General features: G+C 42.8%; 1 protein-coding gene across 12 annotated transcripts in view; it reads left to right on the top strand.

The window, feature by feature from the left end:
- The first annotated feature begins 1,345 nt into the window (after positions 1-1,345).
- The window catches only part of STAU1 (staufen double-stranded RNA binding protein 1), a 44,663-nt gene continuing 26,024 nt past the window's right edge, over positions 1,346-19,984 (top strand). For 7 of the 12 annotated variants that reach the window (XM_060230823.1, XM_060230822.1, XM_060230818.1 and 4 more), the window contains exons 1-3: positions 1,351-1,569; positions 12,271-12,341; positions 17,731-18,007. In XM_060230823.1, coding sequence (XP_060086806.1) covers positions 17,803-18,007 — 205 coding nt within the window. In that variant the 5' untranslated portion in view covers positions 1,351-1,569; positions 12,271-12,341; positions 17,731-17,802. Of the gene's footprint in view, positions 1,570-12,270; positions 12,342-17,730; positions 18,008-19,984 lie in introns of all 12 variants that reach the window. The other 5 variants (XM_060230819.1, XM_060230817.1, XM_060230812.1 and 2 more) reach the window with 3 other exon arrangements.

The following is a 19,984-nucleotide window of genomic DNA, read 5'->3' as shown; positions in this document are numbered from 1 at the left end:
TCCTCTCCCTTGTTTTATCCTCTGTGAGGCAGGTTAGAACAAGTGTGCATGACTGGCTCAAAGTCATCCAAGTAGGCTTCTATGGCTGAGTAAGAATCCGAGCCCGGGTCTCCCAGATCCTAGCATGCCACTCTAGCCATGACACCACCCTGGCTATCGAAATATTTACTCCTTTATCTGTATGTATCGTCTCATTCTACAACATGCGGAGGAGACCAAGCCTTATTTCCCAGCAGACAAAAACAGGATAGGACCATCAGAACTTCCTACAAACCGCATCCTGAGAATCCCCTTAGAATTATGAATCTGACTGATCGAAACCTGAGAATGGCTAGGGAGAAGTGAGCAATACTCCCTCTAAGCCAAGGGTGGCCAAACTTGCTTAATATAAGAGCTATAAATGTCAGATGTTTGAGAGATGTGGAAAGCAACTTTACTTTTAAATGCATTCTCCAAGCTGGCTGACAGGTGGGGGCTTCAAGAGCCACACAATTTGTGTGAAAAAGCCACATGTGACTCCTGAGCTGCAGTTTAGCCACCCCCTGCTCTAAGCTGTGGAATATTGTGAGCAAAAATTCTACTTCGTGAACTGCTGGCATTAAAGTTGTGAGCTACTGCATATTTGTAGTAAAAAAAAACAGCAGGAACTCATTGGCATATTAGGCCACAACTCTGACATCATCATTGTTTCACATAGGGCTTTTTTGCAGAAAAAACCCCGCAGGATGTCATTTGCATATTAGGCCACACCCCTGCCAACAAGCCAGCCGGAACTGCGTTCCTGCTTTAAAAAAGCCTTGGCTCCTAGATCATCCCTGAGCTAAGACAAAAATGTGGGAGTCGGAGGCTAAAAAAATGAGCTAGCTCACACTAACTCAGCTTAGAGGAAACACAGGAAGTGAGTCCTACTTTATTCAATGGGGCTTACTCCCAGACCCAGGTAAGCGTACAGCCCGAATTTCCTTCCTGCATCAGCACCGTTCCAAGTGGTCAATGTTTTGCGCCTAAAAAGCTCGCCCACCAGCAATCGCCCCGCTTAGCATTCTAAAGGACTCTTTCCTTAACTCCATGAATCTTCATTCAGCAGAGAGGAGCGCATGCTGGGAGATGTAGGCTTCCACAGCCCGTCGAAGGAGCCGGAGGCCACGAGTCCTTGTAAGGAGCAAAGCCTTCTGGGAAATGTAGTGCGAAGGGAAAAAAGCTAAACCGCAAGACCTGCGAGCATGCTGGGAGCCGTAGTCCTCCGGGGAGGACACGGGCCGGGGAAGCCGGTGCGGGTTCCGATTGGCGGCGCGTGCCTTTGCTGGGCGGCGCCATAAATAGCTGCAGAGGGCCTGGTTGGCTCCTCCCTCCCCTCCCTCGCGCGGTGCCGTCACTTCCTTCCCGGCCGGAGCTGGCCCCGCTCATTCTCTTTAGTGTTTGCCCTGTGTCCGCCGCTGCCGCGACTCGCTCGCCGCCCCCCCCTTCCCCGGACCCCCCTCTCCTGGGAGCTGCCAATGGACTGAGCCGCCCGACAGCCCGCCCGCCCACACGAGCCGGCCCGGGAGCCGCAGCCCACACAGCCGCCAGGTGAGGGGCGGAGGGAAGGGGCGGCTGCAGAGCGGGCGGGCGGGCTCCGCGGCGGGGCTGGGGCTGTGGGAGGCGGCGGGAGGCCTCTGCCGGGCCGGGGCTGCGCTCAAGTTGGGGCCTAGTGGGGACAGGCTGAAGGGGCGGTGGGAGGCTGCGGGCGGTGGGAGGCTGCGGCTGGCAGGCTCACCCACCCTTCAGTCTTCCGCTCCGCGGGAGTCGCCTCCACAGTTGTGGATCACGCCCTTCGCTCTCCCCGAACTTTTGCTTGTTCTGTTTGGTTCCCAAAATGCATGCGCTTCCTCTCCCGGAGACTGCTTTCGAGGAAGCTCGAGCAAGTTGGCTTTATTTTAAAAAGGCAACAGTGTAATTTTTTTTAAAGGAATGCTTAAGTATGGGTATGAAAGCCACTCCATATATATTTATTCCTCTCAGACTATTTGGTCATAAGCAAATGGTAATGGAATAAGGCAGTGATATAAAGATAGTATTAAAATAACATAGCACAGCCTAATATAGCTAGAAGGAAGTTCTTCTTCACCCAAAGGGTGATTAACACATGGAATTCACTGCCACAAGAGGTGGTGGCAGCTGCAAGCATAGGCAGCTTCAAGAGGGGATTGGATAAACATATGGAGCAGAGGTCCATCAGTAGCTGTTAGCCACAGTGTATTGTTGGAACTCTCTGTCTGGGGCAAGTGATGCTCTGTATTCTAGGTGCTGGGGGGGGGCACAGTGGGAGGGCTTCTAGTGTCCTGGTTCCATTGGTGGACCTCCTGATGGCACTTGGGTTTTTTGGCCACTGTGTGACACAGTGTTGGACTGGATGGGCCATTGGCCTGATCATACATGGCTTCTCTTATGTTCTTAGAATTTAGAAGTTCTGATACAAACATCATGCTTTCTGCCACGGAAAAGAAGCAAGGCAGTGGTGTAAACGAGGCATTACAGTAACATTGTGAAGCTTCATAAGGTTAAGCAGGCTTGAAGATGAAGGATTAGGAGATCTGGATTGGTGCCCCATCCCTCATGCTTCAGTTAGTTGAGTTTTTATTGTTCGGTTTTAGGTATTTATACCTTCCCTTTCTTCCCACACAGTATTCTTGCTCACGGTATTTTTTTTTAATCTACTCCACTGTATAATATACTCACAACAACAATCTTGTTTGGTAGGTTAGGTTGAGAGTGACTGGCTCCTGTTCACCCAGTGAGGTTCCCTTTCAGGGCTATAGACTCAGTCCCTTTCAGGGGCACTGAGGGGTGGTGCCCCCCATAGAATCTGCAGCTTGGTGGTGTGCTGCTCTAAATTCTAACAGGCTACAGTCCTGTTCCCTTGCTGGGTGGGGATTTGAACCTGGGTCTCCCAGAGCCTAGTTCGACACACCATACTTCCACATGTTTATTTCTTTCCTTCATAATTTGGATTTCTATTGGTGGGGAGTATCTCCTGCACATTTGGAATGCTGGAAGGACATAGGCAGGTATTCATACCTGTGCAAAAATGTGTGTTTCAAAGGTAAATGGCAACCTGTTTCTGGCACTTTTCTAAGCAGTTGATATTGTATAGTCTGTAAGATGTCAGGCTTGCCAGATATTAAATGCCTGAGTCTTAAAAGATGCTAACATAGCACTTTTAACAGAATTTGCAGGTGGTGATGGGGAGAATATCTGCTGGAGTTGAGATCTGAACTGTAATTCCTTGCTATGTATTAAATAAGTTTCTTTAGCTTCTGCCTGCAATCTGCTTTCTTTACTATAGCCTGGAAATAGTGTTGTCACATCTCACTTGTTGGAAAAGAGCTTTTGCAGTTCTGTCTCAGATGTAACGCTTTCAGTTGCTTAATGCAAGTAATGAATGGCTTGATGGCTGTAATGGCTTATTTTTTTCTCTCCACTACATGCCCACAAATCTAATTGGCTACTTGAACAACATAAGAAAGGCTTTTGATGTGTTAAATTTCTTGCCATTGTAGACTTGAAACCTCTTGTGAAACTTAAATGCTCTTGCATTTGCATCTGTTGCATCATGTTCAATGTGAATAAGTGCAGAGGAAAAAAGTCGAGCAGTTGCATAGCTGTGGAAAGCCACTATCTAGTTGCAATTAACATGAGACCTTGAAAATGTTTATTATCTCAGGTTTCATGGAAATAAAACTGCTCCACCAATATCTTGATACATGAAACTTTGTTTGACACCATTTTTGAGCACACTTGATCCCTATGAAAGAAGTTCTGTGTGACAGCTAAGAAGTAATGCAGATGTGGTATTTAAAGAGCAGAGATGTGCCCAGATCTTGTGTCAGAATAACTGGTAATGAAGAGACCAGTGTGGTGGGTGCTATATTAAACCATCACACCACATGACTTATGCACGGTATTTTTAACAAAAGCCATACTGACAAAGCGGCCTAATTTAGAAGTTAACCTTTCAATTTCAATAACTATATAGTCCTATGTTCAAGTGTTATTACTGTTTGTTCTCATTAGTAAGGCTATAGTTACTGACCATTTAAAAGTTCAGCCTGCCCCCAAATGTCTCTGAACACCCACTATATTTCAGTGGACTAGTTCTTCCACCTTCCTGTGCTACAACCAGATTCTAAACACACGTGGCTTTACTAGCAAGTGTTTCACAACAAGTTTAGCATCTGTGACATCAACCCTTTACTCTTGTGTTACGCAAGAACTCATATCTGCTTGCTAAGAAATATATCTGTGTCAGACTAAGGCTGCCATCCTGAGTTGTGTACTAAATAAATCAAGGTTTGTGAGATTTTCTTTTATCTAAAACATAAACAGATGAGTAAAACAAGATACATAAACATATGAATAGGTTGTTGCTTAGTAGTAGCAGAGCATCTGCTTGGCATCTAGAAGGTCCCAGATTCAGTGTCTGGTATCTCCAGTTAAAAGGACCAGGTAGTGGGTGATGTGAAAGACTTCTGCCTGAGACCCTGAGAACCTCTGCAAGTCTGAGTAGAGAATACTGACTTTGATGGACTAAGGGTCTGATTCAGTATAAAGCAGTTCCATGTGTTCAAGAAGAGTCAATGAGAATAAGCGAAGGAATGGCAAACAAAACTAGAAATATGCATTGGAATGGACTGGGCAGAAAAAGTTGTTTTGTCACAGAAAGATCTGGGAGAAAGGAACAACCTTTATCTAATGTTACTTTCTTGTGACACTTAGATGAAGTTGACACTTCAAGGGCTTAATGAGGGCTGATTCATACAGGTTGTGTATGGCATTTGATTACTTATCTCTTGATGGCACAATAGCTGATGATTTGCTAAAGTGTGTGAATGATCACTATTTCTTTGGTGATGGGTTATTGACACATGCAGGTCATCACAGTGTAGGGATGAGCAGGGATGTGTGAACGCCCTGGAGGATTTGGGCTAATGTTATGATTAGATTCCCAGGTGTGTGTAAAGTCTAGATGAAACTGGCTGTATGGCAGATGTTTTTGCCTTAATAGTCGTTTGCTACTCAACAAAGCTTTTAGTAAACTCTTTCACCCAAACTGTTTCACTGTTTCAAACTCTTTCATCCACTGTACCTGATCCCCTAGTCTGAAGAAGTGTGCTTTTAGCACACGAAAGGTTAGGTTCTGAATAAAACTTCGTTGGTTAAGACCTTTGGTGCAACTTGACTCCTGCTTTATAGAAGAAACAGAGTACTGTTAATCTACACCTTTAGGATGTTCTTAATCTGTTGAAAACAGTGAAATGAGAAAGCAGCCATGTTCTTATCATTTCATTTCACAGGCAATATATTGTTGAATGATCACACAACAGTGAACTTGATAGTGCATACTGTCTAGCATACAGTTGCTGTTCCTGACCATGTGAATTGCCTGTACGATTGTTAAGATCAGTGGTCCTCTGTCTTGACATGTGTACATGAAGCCGTGTTATACCACTGGTTTATCAAGGCCAGTATTGTCTACTTTGGGTGACAGCAACTTTCCAGGGTTATCAGGTAGAGAGATCTTTTGCATCATCTACTACTGGTTCCTTTTAACTGGAGATGCAGAACTTTGGACCTGGGACCTTCTGCGAACAAAAAAGTTGCTCTGTCATTAAACTACAATGCTTCCCAATACCTTTCTGAAACTCAAGACCCAGCTTGAGCCCTTAATTAGTTAAAAACAGTTGCAATATATCATGTAGGGCCAATGCGTATTTGGATAGTTCACACTGATGTTTTTGCAAACCTCGTCTTAGATGAGTTAGAGCAACAATTCCCCTGGCTATAGATGTGCCTGGCTCTCTAGCTTAATGGTCTGTTGGAAAGCCTTATTTAGTGGAACATATTTCTACTGGTATGCTGCTAGGCGGTAGTTTCCATGAAACAACAAAAGCATTACTGCAGGTACCCCTATTGTGTGCAGCCAATGCAGGAATCAGCAGTCTCTCAAAATATCCTGTCATCCTAGTATTTGGCAAACCAGATTTTTTTCTGAGTTATTAAAAAAAGGAGGCCAAAAAGACCAGGTTAGCATGGCAATAGATTTTGGTGTGTGCTGCCTCCCCCCCCCCCGCCCCCACACACACACCTTTGTAAACACTGGATGCGTTCCATTGGGAAATCCGTAATGACTAGGGATTGTGCAAGAGCATTGCTGTGGCCCATTCATTTCCCTGAAGTTAGTACACTAGAGCTTCCCCAGGTTGTATGAGCTTATTGTAATAAAATCAGAAGGACAGACTTATTACAGCATAAGCATTCATTGATGGTTCTAGTAGACACGCTTCTGGTAAAGTGCAAAGACATATTCGCCAATGAATCAGTTAATCTTTAAGGTGCCACAGATTTCCTGTAGAACTTCTCAGTACTTTTCAGTGCCCGATGTGCTAAACTACTACTGTATAATCAGAGAGCCATCAGAGAGGCCAACAATCACAGTGAGCTGAGGCTTGCTACAAGAAAATCTTCAGATATGAAAGGAGCAAACGTAAGATAAAAGAGGTATGAGCCCACAGTTGGGTGAAAATGGGAAAACTCTGGCAGAGAACAGAAAGAAAACAGAAAGACTTAATGCCTACTTTACCTCAGTTCCCCCCCCCCCCCCGAAGAGTATAGGCTCATCTACACATGATAGTAGGCAAAGTGAAGCATCTAGGCTGCTGGTTGACATGGACAGAGAAGTAGTTGAGAAGCACTTGGATGCCTTGAATGAGTACATATTCCCTGGGCCAGATGGTATGCACCCAAGAGTGTTCAAAGAACTTTCTAGAGGGCTTGCAGAGCCTTTGTCCATTATCTTCTAGACCTCTTGGAGGCCACAAGACTGAAGGAGGGCAGATGTTATCCCAGTTTAAAAAAAAAAGAAGAAGAAGAAGAAGATATTGGATTTATATCCCGCCCTCCACTCCGAAGAGTCTCAGAGCGGCTCACAATCTCCTTTACCTTCCTCCCCCACAACAGACACCCTGTGAGGTGGGTGGGGCTGGAGAGGGCTCTCACAGCAGCTGCCCTTTCAAGGACAACCTCTGCCAGAGCTATGGCTGACCCAAGGCCATTCCAGCAGGTGCAAGTGGAGGAGTGGGGAATCAAACCCGGTTCTCCCAGATAAGAGTCTGCACACTTAACCACTACACCAAACAAAAAAGGGAGGAGGGATGACCCTGGAAACTACAGACCAGCTAGTCTCACAACTGGCCCAAAGAAAATACTGGAGCAGAGTTTAAATGGATCAGTCTGCAACATCTAAAGGACAATTTGGTGATCAGGGGAAGTTACCACGGATTTGTCCCCAACAGGTCTTGCCAGACCAACCTTATTTCCTTCTTTGATCGATTGATAAGCTTACAGGATGAAGGGAATGCTGATATTGTTTACCTGGATTTCAGTAAAGTTTTTAGGACTGTGGACTGGGCTCTAGGATAGTTAGGCGGATAGGAAACTGGTAGAAGAACCACACTCAAAGAGTAGTTGTCAATGGCATTTCATCTGAATGGAGGGAGGTGTCCAATTGGGTGCCACAGGGCTTGGTTTTGGGCCCAGTACTTTTCAATATTTATATCAGTGATCTGGATGATGTGTGGAAGGGTGGAGGGGCTACTAATTAAATTTGCCGAAGACACCAAATTGGGAGCAGCAATCACATCAGAAGATAGAGATACAATACAGTGAGATCTGAGCGCACTGGAAAAGTGGGAGGAAGTGATCAAGATGGCAATTTAACAAGGATAAGTGCTGAGTTCTGCATCTGGGTAACAAAAATGAGGAACATGAATATTGGTTGGGGATATGCTTCTGGATAGCAGTGTGTGTAAACATCACACACAGGTGGGTAGAGGTAGATTGTAAGTGAAATATGAGCAGCCAGTGTGATGCAGTGACAAAAAAGGCTAATGTCATCTTGGGGTGTATTAGCAGAGGCATAACACCCAAATCACAAGTATCATAGTCCCACTGTACACTGCATTGGGTAGGCCACACCTGAAATATTGTGTGCAGTTCTGGAGGCCTCACTTCAAGAAGGATGTGGAAAGAATGGAGTGGGTACAGAGGAGAGCGACGAGGATGATCAGAGGCCTGGAGACCAAGCCCTATGAGGGAGGGCTGAAGGATTTGGGAATGTTCACTCTGGATAAGAGGAGGTTGAGGGAGTTCATGATTGCCTTCTATAAGTTTTTGAAGGGCTGTCACCGAGAGGAGGGCAAGGAGAGCTGTTCCTGTTGGCAGCAGGGGAGAGGACTCACAATAATAAGGTTAAATTAAGGGTAGGAAGATATTGACTGGATATTAGGATAAACGTTTTTACAATTGGAGCTGTTCAACAGTGCAGTCAGCTACTGAGGGAGGTGGTGAGCTCCCCCTCACTGGCAGTCTTTAAGCAGCAACTGGATGAACACTTACGCTGTAGGCTGATCCTGCATTGAGTGGGGTGTGTGTGTGTGTATGTGGACTGTATGGCCCCTTCCAGCTCTGTGATTCTATGACAATCCATGGGCACAAGCATTTTAGCATGCTGGTCCGATTACAGCAGATATAATTTTCTCAACTATGTTGTATATGCTAGGGAGGTCTTTCTGCACTCATTTTGCAAGGTTTTTGGGAAAGATGAGATTACAGAGCAACAAATGTGTAGCCAAAATGTTCCTAGAAGCTTCTTAGAACTGAATGTGCAATATTTGGTAATGTTGCTTTCAGTAAGCAGTTAATTTTGAATAAGCTGTACTTTACAGTACAAGTTTCATATTTGTCTGGTGTGTAGACTTTCAGTTTTGGTGACTTTGGTAGAAATGGGCTGCAGCCTGACATTTGAAAATCTATGAACTACCAATTTGTCAACTACCTCTCCGTTCTTATAAATCAATAAGCTTTGTTTATTTCATACCTGGAACCTATCTTTAAGTCAGGTATGCAATATGGGTCCATTCAGTTTCTCCTCTTGCGTCTTGTCTCCTCACCTCATGTCTGTCTTATTTAAAAATAAAGCACAAGCTATAAAGAAAGAAAATAGTGTTAATTGTAATTTTTAGTTGTGACCCCTAGTTAAACATGCTCAGAGTCATGCCTGGAGATACCAGAGTTCTGAAAATTTTGAAACAACAAGAAAAGAAAATTGGGGCAGGGGGCTTTATTGAAAAAAGCAGAAATTTTAGGGGAAAATAAGTGTGCAAGACTTTCTTATAAAAAGTAAACTTATTTTACTGATTTAACAACATCAGCTTATTTTGCTGATTTAACAAAAGTATCATTTGTAGCTATATAAAATTGTTCTGTTTGGCATATTTAAAATCCCGTAAATATACCAAATATTGCAATTGTTATAAATGATGCATCTCATGTTGTCTAAATCTGCTTATGTTTATAGATCGCTTGGTTTCTTATAAGAAAAATTGCAAATATAGACAATTCTTGAGAGAGAGTTGTGAACTGCTGTCCTTTAGTATATTTTTTAACATTTGAGGGAACAGGAAAAAATAAAAGTTGAAGGTAGAAAATAAATTCTTTAGTAAAGAAATTGTATTGTTAGGGCAGAAGTACTCTGATATAGTCACAAGTGGTAAGACTATTTGAATATAAGTTGAACTTTCAAGGAGTTCTATTCTTGGACAATTTGATTTATATTTGTCTTTAGTTCATAACTACCTCTCTCACTAAGACCCAAGGTGGATTACAGAATATAAAACAATGCAGTCAGACACCATAAGACTAACAACAAACAGTTCAATAGGCCTAGAGTTAGTCAAAAATGAGAACATCACCTTGTCCAAGCCAAGATATCCTATAAACAATGCAGAAAGTGTAATTGCAAATATAGAAGACAGTGCTGTAAAAACAAGATGATGTTTACAATGTGAGGCTGAAAACCTGTTCAGTTTTGAAGACACTTTACTGGACTGTTCCATTTTATTGCCATTCTAATCCCTTTAAGAAAATGTCATAAATACACATGAAACTGCCTTAGACAGAATCAGACTCTTAGTACATCAAAATCAATATTGTCTGCTCAGGCTGCCAGTGGCTCTCCAGGATCTCAGGCAGAAGACAGAGGACCTACCACCAGATCCTTTAACAGGAGATGCCGAGAATGGGATCCGGGGGCCTTCTGCATGCCAAGCAGATGCTCTACCACTGAGCCACGGCCCCTCCATCTGAATATTTAAGTTTCGCAGATTCTGCAGAAAGCTAGAAGAATGAGAATGTTCCTGACTTCCAGCAGGCCGTTCTACGAGGTGGGAGCTACCACAGAGAGGGCACGTGAACAGGCAGTTGTCTGTTTTGCAAGATGGCACTTTCAGAAGGCTTTGCTTGGATGAACAAAGCTGTCATTGACTTGCATCCATACTTCCTGGTAGCTCTACTGAATCTGGGAATCCAGGCATCAAGTATTGTTGTGTTCCCACTTCTGTGTCTTGCCCAACTTGTCCTCCTTGCTGCTCCATAAAGTTTCCAATCTGCCTACCTATCTGAGCGCCGTGCTTTTGTATTGCATAAGGGGAAGGTTGGATGCCTAACTTGTCGGATATTTCCAGAGTTGCATATCACTGTGATCTAATCGGGGTTTGCTTGGGCATCCTTCCATTATATCCTGGCTCTTTTTATAACCACACAGAATAGGAATGATACTCAAGCCCCAGCCAGGTTTCTTGTATTTGCAGAAACTATCCAGGAGTATTGTTTAGTGTGATGGTTGAAGGGGTTGTGAACAGACAGGAAAATGCTGATGACTGAGTGCAGCTTTTCTGTTCCAAACATTGGAAGAGATGAGCATGACTGTGTGTTTTATTTATTTTATTTGTTTTTGGGATTTCTGTCCCGCCCTCCCCTGCAAGTAGGCTCAGGGCGGGTCACAAAGAAATAGTAACACAATGAAACAATGCATCATAATTCCAATAAAATCTGATCAATTAATGTGAGGGTTATGGCTTTGGGCCATCATGCGTGCATTTATTTATTTATTTATTTATTCGGGATTTGTATCCCGCCCTTCCCACAAGTGGCTCAGGGCGGCTTCCAACAATTAACAATTTAACAATTTAAGTATAAAACAATTAAATACTTGACATTTAAACATTAAAACCAATACATTTCAATTCATAAAAACAATGCAGCTTAAAACCAATAACATGTCATTTATGTGAACAGATGGCTGGCCAGTTACGTCAGGTTTCCATCCCAGCTAGGTGTAAGCTAGCCGGAAGAGGGTTGTCTTACAGGCCCTGCGGAATTGAGCCAAATCCCGCAGGGCCAAATCCCGCAGTGAGGTTTAGATCAGTGCATGCAAACTTACATGTGTTGTGAGGGCAGAAAGAATAGCTGGTAGGTAGCACCAAGATATAGTTAAGACCAGCACCAGTCAAAATTGAGCAAGAATATTTATACGGCTTGTTGCAGTGATATAAGACTTGCCGGTTCTCTCTCTTCAGGATCAACAGCTTGCTGGTTCTAAACAGCAGCAACCATCAAATATTGTCAATTAACCAATATGTGGTATAAACATATTATTTCTGTCAGCATTTTTGGGATACAAGACTTCAGCCTGGTGCAGATGTAGTGTTTAAGAATCCCTGGCTAAATTTCTTTTTAGTTAAAATGGCTGTTCATTCTTACACGTGTCTCACTGAATGTTGCTTAAATTAGAACAGGCCAGGAGTAGCCCAACTGTGGCTCAGGAGCCTCATGTGGCTCTTCCACATGTATTGTGTGGCTCTCCAAGCCTCCACTGCCCTGTCGGTCTTTATATCAGTTCTTCAAGCAATGCCAGCTGGTGGCTTGGAAAATGCATTTAGAGTTAAAATTGCTTTCTTTCCACCTCCCTCCCTCCAACATTCCTGTCTTGCGGCTCTCAAACATCTGACATTTATTCTGTGTGGCTCTTATGTTAAGGAGCTTTGGCCAACCCTGGAATAGGCCAAACAGATTACCTACCTGTTCACCTGTAAGCCCTGGAAGTTTTTTGTCTAAGAACAACTTACTTGTCCATTGCTCCTGACTATTGACAAGAATGATTAGAAATTGTGGAATACTCAAATAATTGGTTGAAAGAACAAGTTATTTTGCTCCATTCTGAGTGGTTTTTCTCCATTTGTGTCCCTTGATCCTCAGTATAGCCTTTTTGATGGTCAATGTGAGAGGACTCCCTCCTTCCTTTCTCAGCAGGAAAAGCTGGTTAAACCCAGTACTCTCTGTTCTGATTTCACAAACTAGCATTCTAACATGTGTTTTTCTCCCCTTTTGTTATAGGCAATCTCCAACATATAAATAATCCCCTCGGAACTAAAGCCAAAGGTACACTGTCCCCGGATCATCTAAAGGTACAGAAACTTGTAATGATAGTAGCAAATTGCTAAGGAAAAAAATTTAATAACAGATATTAACATACAGGAGTCCTTTAGACTTCCTACCTGTGATAACCTCTTCATTCTGCTTCTAAAGATCTGCTAGCTTTGATTGTCAGTTTTGGTCAAAAGGCACTGAAGACCTCTATGCAACATCTGGCTTGTCAATTTAAATCTGTGTGAAATAATTGACTACTTTGCCCTTCTCCAGCCACACCTTCAGTCTCCTATGGACCATAGTCTTCTGAACTCCAAACCTAGTTATTTTCTGCACTCTGTGGTAGTGACGCACAATGTCCAATCCACGGCCTTCCCTCCATGTACCTGGGCAGTTCTTTTTTGCCCTTACACCCTTCTTTCTTGAGTTCTTGCTTTCCAGCCCTTTGCCCACTTCTGTCTTCTTTCAGGCAACTATTCTCTGATCTCTCCTTTGTTCAGCGTTCCTGTGTCCTGACTCCAGTTCTCTTACCCAGCTTTGCTCTCCCAGTCACATTCCTGTCAGAAGCATCCTTGAATCTGTTGAGTCAATATTTCATTATCAAGGATGAGAGGATCTTAAGTGGAATGCACTAACATCTGCAGCCTTGACTATGATGGTCTTCTTAAGTATCGGAGGGGAGAGAGAGGGAAAAAAGCTGTGGGCAATGTCTGGATATATTTGGCAGCTCCATTTCTTTGGCAGAGTCTAATTATATACCATAGAACTGTCCTGGTATGTGTGTCTGTTAAAAACGATAGAACTGTATTTGGAATGAGTGTGTGGTATAAAGAGGCCTTGACAAAAGTTCTTTGGCTTTATAGGAGCCAGATTCCTTTTCAGTTTTCTGGGTGTTGTATTTTTATGTCCATATTTTCTAATTATTTTTGTAATGAAACCTAATCTTCATAATGTCTTGTAATTTTTATTTAAGCTATGACAAAAGTGGTCTAATATGTAATTACATATGGAGTAATGCTGGTTGTCCCCAGAGCAAAAAGTTGAGCTCTAATCCTAAACCTGACTTCTCCCCAGTTTGTCACAATTCCATTATTGCTTTTTTAAAAACTCATTTAAACTGAATGCTAGAGCCAGAATAGAAGGCAATTGGTTCAGAAATTGATTCATTCATCACCATTGAGTGGTGCAAAGTTAACATACAAAGAAGCATGAAAAGCAGGTGAGGATGAGCAAAGAGCAGCTTTCCTCTCTATTCTTTGTTTGGAACCAGGATGGAGATGCCTATATGCTGACAGTCCTACTGTTTAGCATCTTAAAGTGCTAAAGATTTTACCAGTGACGATTCAGCTGTTAAAAATAAGCATAAAATTGTAAACAGATCAGCAAGTAATAACAAAGAGCTTCATGCATACATCATAAAACATATATTGTGGAATAACAAAATACCTTTGTACTTCTACTGAGAATTGCCAAGCGATATTACAATAATATAAATACTGAAAATACTAGATGCAACAATGCAGATTTCTAAGTGCCATGGCTGCCTGTTGATTCTCCCTCCCTTCCACTGTCTAAGAGTTTGTGTGTATCTCTCTCTCTCTCTCTCTGTCTTTGTGTATAACAATGAGGTTGCATGCTAAAGGAAAAATAACTAACTGGATTGGAAAGTTCAGTAACCTCTGCATATTAATCTGTATAGAACTTGGTGTTTTTTTAGAATGTGTGCTGATATTGAGGCAATATTCTTGTAAATGGTGGACACTGTTGCCCAGATTATAGATCTGGGTATGCTGATTCTAATAGACATCCATGGGAAAGTGTATTAAATGGGAGTCAATATTCATCTGAGAACCAGGCTTTGCCTTTTTGCCTCCAGGTGACTCAGTGATCCTGGTATGGTAGTGACTCATTCTAAACAGCATTTTAGGTGGAAAACATGAATTGCATGTTGAAATAATGGGATGTGCCCAGATTTTCTGGAACGGGCAGTGGAGCTGGGGGGAGAGATACATGTGCAGCCATTTTAGTGCTGAAACCTTCTGTTAGGCAGTACATCTAGTACATTCATTTGCTTTGCTAGAAGTACAGGTTAACTCAATCAGGGTTCACTTGTCTGGTTTTACTATTTTTTCCTCACATTTTTTAATGCAAGTAGTATATTACCCTGTGCTCAGTCTTAAAGGAGAAACTGTGAAATTCCTGTTAGATTTTATGATTTACCTAGCTGGATTTTTGTCTGGAGGTAATGTTAAGCAAGAAGGGAAACGAGTTGTGCTGCTATTGAGCAGTCATTGTCTTCTGTTCATGAGGAACTGACTTCCTTGGAGCATTCAGAAAGGAACTTTCCAAGGGTTACTTTTAAGTCAGTTGGCTCCAGTTTTGGCAGTGGTCTGCGCATTCTGGGGCTACATCTTTAATGAAGCTGTCTCCTTCCCCACATGCTTCTGACATAATCTTTAAAGACTTGGATGACTTTATTCTTGCACCTGAACTGAAGCACACGATGCAACCTGTTGGTTCTTTTACTAGGATTTTTAGAAGGTTTATGCCTGTTTCAAGGAGAGACATTCCTGATTTTTAAGATGAGCCCTTTGGACCTGTACAGAACACCAACCTTCCACTTGTTTCACTTAGCCAGGCTATTGTAAGTTACAGGAAGTGTGTATTGCCAAATTGGATAAGCATATGGAGAGGTCTGTCAGTGGCTATTAGCCAAAGGGTATAGATGGAACTCTCTGTCTGGGACAGCGATGCTCTGTATTCTTGGTGCTTGGGGGAGGGGGGCAACGATGGGAGGGCTTCTAGTGTCCTGGCCCCACTGATGTCACCTGTGGGTTTTTTTGGCCACTGTGTGACAGAGTGCTGGATTGAATGGGCCTTTGGCCTGATCCAACATGGCTTCTCTTATGTTCTTAAATTGAAAATCCATAAACTTAAAATAGTAAGTTGTCCACTACATTAACATAGACTTAATAAAAAACAAGCTATAAATTTATTTCCTGGTTAATAAAAAGGAAGCATTTGAGGAGAATTATGGAAGACTGCTGTTGATGACTTCATTAATACACATAATATTGGTTACTGCAGCGCTGGAAGCTGCGAAGGTATCAGATGATGGGAGAGTGCTTTGATCTGTGCTGAGGGAGAATTTGCCCTGTGGCGCAGAATGGTAAAGCTGCAGTACTGCAGTCAGAGCCCTCTGCTCACGACCTGAATTCGATTCCAGCAGAAGCTGGTTCAGGTAGCCGGCTTCAGGTTGACTCAGCCTTCCATCCTTCCGAGGTTGGTAAAATGAGTACCCAGCTTACTGGGGGGAAAGTGTAATGACCGAGGAAGGCAATGGCAAACCACCCTGTAAAAAAGTTTTCCGTGAGAACGTTGTGAAAGCAGCGTCACCCCAGAGTCGAAAATGACTGGTGCTTGCACAGGGGACCTTTCCCTTTCCTTTCAGCTAAGAAAATGCAGTACTTTGTCTTTATGTATATCCCCTAGTCACAGACTTAGAAACTGGACCTGGAAATGAACAGTCCTTACCCCCTCCCCCCATGAGGAAATGCAGAGCTTCTGATTCTTGATGCCTGAAGAAGATGATGATATTGGATTTATATCCCACCCTTTACTCAGAGTCTCAGAGCAGTCACAATCTCCTTTACCTTCCCCCTTCCCACAGCAGACACCCTGTGAGGTGGGTGGGGCTGAGAGAGCTCTTACAGCAGCTGCCCTTTCAAGGACAATACCAAAAACAGCTATGGCTGACCCACGGCCATTCCAGCACTTGCAAGTGGAGGAGTGGGGACTCAAACCCAGTTCTCCCAGATAAGAGTCTGCACTCTTAACCACTACCAAACAGGGTCAAAGCACAGCCCTGAGGATTTCTGTGTGATCCCCTTTACAAATCCACGGAATTGTTTGCAGTTTGGGCTCTGCAGGTTTGCAGAATGGGGCCTTCTGGTGCTCTGGAATTTTTATGTGCATTATTTGAGAAGCTAGCATAGGGGCATTGTACTGGCATAATTGGTCAAGAACCACTTGTTTATGATACGTGTGACACCAGATTGACCTTTGTTTTAAAATGGTGTTCAAAACAAATTCTCCAATACCCCCTTTGTATTTCCAGAGGTACAAGGGTCTTTCTTATCTTTGTCTATAACATATCCATTCTAAAGAGAGACCTGATCATGGCTTCTGCTTGGAGGCAAATGGCGTTTACTAGCCCCAGATTCTAGTCTGTAATTGCTCCTTTTTAAAAGCTGGAAACTTGTATCATCTAGCTTTGAATGTGTGAGAAGCTTTTAAAGCGCAGGAAGGCACAGGAAACAAGGTGGTGTTTGTAACCATTCACAGCTTTTCCCTGCTACCCAGAGCCAGTTTGCTGTAGTGGTTAAGCGCACGGACTCTTATCTGGGAGAACTGGGTTTGATTCCCCACTCCTCCACTTGCACCTACTGGAATGGCCTTGGATCAGCCATAGCTCTTGTAGCAGTTGTCCTTGAAAGGGTAGCTTCTGGGAGAGCTCTCTCAGCCCCACCTACCCCACAGGGTGTTTGTTGTGGGGGAGGAAGGTAAAGGAGATTGCGAGCCACTCTAAGACTCTGAGATTGAGAGTGAAGGGTGGGATATAAATCCAATATCTTCTTCTCCTATAAATAATAGTATCTAAGTGTACACCGCACAGTTCTTCTGTTCTAACAGTAATATATGATATGGAGGAATATATGATACAGGCGATTCAGTCCTTGTCCCCTTCCACAATTCTGTTCGTAATGAAAGGTACCTTTTGTGGTACCCATGGGGATATCCTGTTGCACGCATGGAGCAGTTATCTTATACAAAAGAACAGGAATCCTGCATGAATAGCATTACGTATTTTTCATGAAGCAGCTGGTTTTGATGTTCACAAGATTTACGCATGTTATAAAGAAACAAATCCTTTGTTCTTGGGATCATGGCCAGTTTTAAAATTAAGCTTTGGAAGCAATCAGCTACAACGGTGGTTTCAGTCTCATTATTTTCCTACGTCTCCCTCTTTTTTAAAGAAATGACATATCTTCTCCAATCATATTCCTAGCAATTGTTCCTATGAACAGCTGTAACGCTTACCTGTTTGAGAACTACGGATTTAATTCCTCGAGGCACTGATGCAGTCTAAAGAAAATTTTGGCTACAGACATGAGTGGCTTAAAATCAGTTTGGAATCAATATATAATTTGATTTTCTGAATGGTTAAAGACAGTGGATAATACTGATAAGCCAATAGAAATGACGGCCTCTACATGGTGTTGCTGTCTATAATTGAGTTACATGTGTTTTGTCGTAAGCTCCATGTGGTTGAAATGTGACAGAATATAGAAACTGAAATGCCACAGTTAAATGGAAAGGTGTGTGGGGCGGAAGCAATTATTTAATGGTCTTCCTTTTCTTTCTAAGGAAGAAATTCAAGCTCTTGTACAGAAATAATCTTCATTCAAAGCCAAGTTTACCTGCTCTGATTTGCTTTTGATGGAAGTCAACATGTCTCAAGTTCAAATCCAGAACACATCTGCTGGCCTGTCTGGCACCCAAATACTAAACAAGAACCAATCTCTTGCACAGCCCTTGAGTATTCCTTCTCCCGCTAGTTCTTTGCCCTCAGAAAATGCAGGTAGACCTCTTCAAAATTCTGCTTTACCCTCTGCATCTGTTACATCTACCAGTGTAGCTGCAGGTAAGCCCGAAAAGTGTTCTTGCTGTGTGTCTGCTGTACTTAATGCAAAGCTTTCTTTAAAACATGTGTGTAACAAAAATGCTGGAGATTTGCATACTGGTAGTGCTTTTAAGGCACTGTTTTTTGTTTAATTTAAAAATGATTTTTTAAAAAATTGAAACACTGGAACAAAATGAGAGAACAGAAATCCAGACATTAACTTCACTTTATATATTCACTGCATTTATAACTTGTCTCTTTTTTAGCACAGCTTCTTTAGATCAAGTATGAGGAGGAGTCTTTCAAAGGGGCCGTGACCTTTGATCCACACTAGTTGACTGGCTAGCTAGTTTGGAGTGTCTAATTCTTTGGGACTAAAATTAACACTTTTGACAAGATTCAGTGAAGCAAAGCATTTGTTATTTTTATCTGGCCTTGCAAACTTGAGTGTGCACAGCACTGATGGACTTCTTCATACATCCCTTATTTCATCACTTATGAATTTTTCATGGCATCCAGTGACTATTTTGGGTGGATTGCAGCTAACCATATGGAAGAAGGCAAAAGACCAAGTACATTACCAGTTTCTTCCCTTGGAGGTCCCCATGGTGGCACTTTGGACTGCACAAGTGATAGAACAAGATGGTCTTTGTGTGTTGGCCTTCTTTCCCTTTCCACTGTAGTCCATTTATCTGTATTAAATGCTGCTCCCAAGGGATAGCAGACCCTGAGGAGTGACATGGAGGTGGGGTCTGCAGTGGAAAAGGGGGATTGGTGGAAATTCCCAGTTCAGTCTGGCTCCAGCCCCTTGTCCTCTCCTACATGTTTTTTTCACAATAACCCTGAGGGGTATGTTAGGCTAACAGAGTAGTGTAAGGTCACTCAGTTGCACAGTGAGAAGCTGAACCTTGACCTCTCAGACCTTAGTCCAGTGCTGACCATTACACTCTGCATTCTGCTTTGCTAGAGAGTATCAGTGACTAAATTTCCATGTTGTTAGATTGCCATACAGCAAGATCAGAAGAATTTCCAGCTCAACATTAGGAAGAACTTCCTGATCGTTAGAGTGGTTCTTCAGTGGAACAGGCTTCCTCGGGAGGTGGTGGTCTCTCCTTCTTTGGAGGTTTTTAAACAGAGGCTAGATGGCCATCTGACAGCAATGAAGATCCTGTGAATTTAGGGGGAGGTATTTGTGAGTTTTCTGCATTGTGCAGGGAGTTGGACTAGATGACCTTGGAGGTCCCTTCCAACTCTATGATTCTAAGATCTTAAGAGTTACCATGCCAGTTGTTCATGTAGTTTATTCTCAGGTTGACTGGAAACTACTCATAGAACCTTTGTAGATTGGCTTTTTTGTAAGACCTAATGGGTTCTTTTCTCATCAAAATTATGACATTTGGGTTAACTAGCTTAGTGGCGACTGTACACCTGGCCTGAGAGATTAAAAAAACATTCTCCTTGTGAAAGAGGGAATCAGATTGGAAGCAGAAGAGATGAACCATGACATTTGAATCTTTGTATGTTTGTTTTTTAAAAGAGCCATAAATAGGTAATGAAGGCTATGGAGAAATGCAGAGCAGCTGAGTACTCAAAGGGATAGCGGAGCTCTCACATTAGGACTGAGCTCCCCCCTTCCAGTCATGGGTTACTAATGAATATTTAGAGAACTTCTGGACAGAGCATCATTCTCTGTAGGCCAGACACAGGGTCACAGCCTTTAAACATTAAAGCAAGCATGCTGCTATCTTGGTAGAGGTTTCCTTGCAAAGCAAGTTAGGTGGATTGATCCTCCTGGCCAATTCTTTGCAACTGTAATATCTACTCTGATCACAATGTTAATTCTTTCTGGCACTCTGGGCATCAAAATGAACAGATCTTCTGAAACTCCTTCACTCCTGCCACAAAGTAAATGCATTGGGCATCGTTTATGGGATGTCGATGAATCTGTTCCGTCAGTGTGTCTGTACAGTGTGTTACAGCTTTCAATTTAAGCTCTTC

Source organism: Heteronotia binoei, chromosome 2 (assembly GCF_032191835.1).
Source record: "Heteronotia binoei isolate CCM8104 ecotype False Entrance Well chromosome 2, APGP_CSIRO_Hbin_v1, whole genome shotgun sequence".
In the NCBI taxonomy this organism is placed as follows: Eukaryota; Metazoa; Chordata; class Lepidosauria; order Squamata; family Gekkonidae; genus Heteronotia; species Heteronotia binoei.
The sequence above is the reverse complement of the archived record's forward strand: the minus strand, read 5'-3'. Positions and strand labels throughout refer to the sequence as shown.